This window comes from Camellia sinensis, chromosome 6 (genome assembly GCF_055761805.1).
Source record: "Camellia sinensis isolate YWXY chromosome 6, ASM5576180v1, whole genome shotgun sequence".
In the NCBI taxonomy this organism is placed as follows: Eukaryota; Viridiplantae; Streptophyta; class Magnoliopsida; order Ericales; family Theaceae; genus Camellia; species Camellia sinensis.
The window spans coordinates 60,977,704-60,978,753 of record NC_138966.1 but is presented as its reverse complement, the minus strand read 5'-3'; the positions used below and the strand labels follow the sequence as shown (position 1 = coordinate 60,978,753).

General features: G+C 36.9%; 1 protein-coding gene across 1 annotated transcript; it reads left to right on the top strand.

Moving 5' to 3' along the window:
• The first annotated feature begins 272 nt into the window (after positions 1-272).
• On the top strand, positions 273-593 carry LOC114262653 (putative mitochondrial protein AtMg01250). The gene has a single exon (XM_028203026.2). The coding sequence runs from the start codon at positions 273-275 to the stop codon at positions 591-593; it is 321 nt and encodes a 106-aa protein (XP_028058827.1).
• Positions 594-1,050: the final 457 nt, after the last annotated feature.

Below are 1,050 nucleotides of genomic sequence, written 5' to 3'. Positions count from 1 at the left end.
CACTTTAATTTCATAAAAACATAAATATAGCACTATATTAGTTCTATAATAGCAACATGTCTTTCTATAATAGCGACATACTGTTCTAGAATTTTAACAATCATAAGAAAACTGGTTCCACCATAAGTATTTGGACCATTACAAATTATAACTAAAAGCTAACAAACAGAAGTAATAAAAGAAGAGTTGGGAAAGCCTATGATTCAATAAATTGGGAATTTTTGCTGACAATAATGGGAAATTTTGGTTTTGGTGCAAGATGGATTAAGTAGATGGAGATTTGCATTTCTACAGCTATGATGTCTATATTGGTTAATGGTGCACCCACTGAGGAGTTTCAACCACAAAAGAGGTTAAGGCAAGAGGACCCTCTATCTCCGTTTTTGTTTATTATCACAACAGAAGGTCTCAACCTCTTATTGGAAAGGGCCATAGAGAAGGGTCTGAGTAAAGGTTCTTCAGTTGGTCCTGAACAGTTGGGAATCTCACATCTCCAATTTGCAGATGACACTATAATTTTCTGTGAAGGTGAAAATGAGGAAGTTCTAAACATAAAGAGGGTATTAAGGTGCTTTGAGGTGATGTCAGGATAAGATCAATTATCACAAAAGTGTAGTCTCTGGGGTGGGCTTCCAAGATGACCAAACTAAGGAATTTGCTAAGGTTTTAAACTACCTGACAAAGAAATTGCCTTTTAATTTTTTAGGTCTACCTTTAGAGGCCAATCCTAGAAGGAAGAACACATGGCTCCCAGTTGTGGATATGGTTTAGAAGAAGTTATCTTCTTGGAATAGGAAATTGTTATCCTTTATTGGGAGATTGACTCTAATGAAATCATCCCTTTCAAATATGCCAATCTATTTCCTTTGTATCTTTAAAATGCCTAAGGGGGTTGTTAAGACTATATCTAAGCTTCAGTCCAGCTTTCTGTGGGGGAGGGAATGCAGTTAAAAGGAAAGTGCACTTGGTCAAGTGGAGGGAGGTCACCAAAAGTAAAAGTCAAGGAGGCTTCGGAGTGAGAGACTTAGGTGAGGTAAATGAATGTTTGCT

What these genes read in the sequence shown, in the direction of transcription:
- LOC114262653 (XM_028203026.2), top strand. Translation starts at nt 273, where the DNA reads ATGGAGATTTGCATTTCTACAGCTATGATGTCTATATTGGTTAATGGT.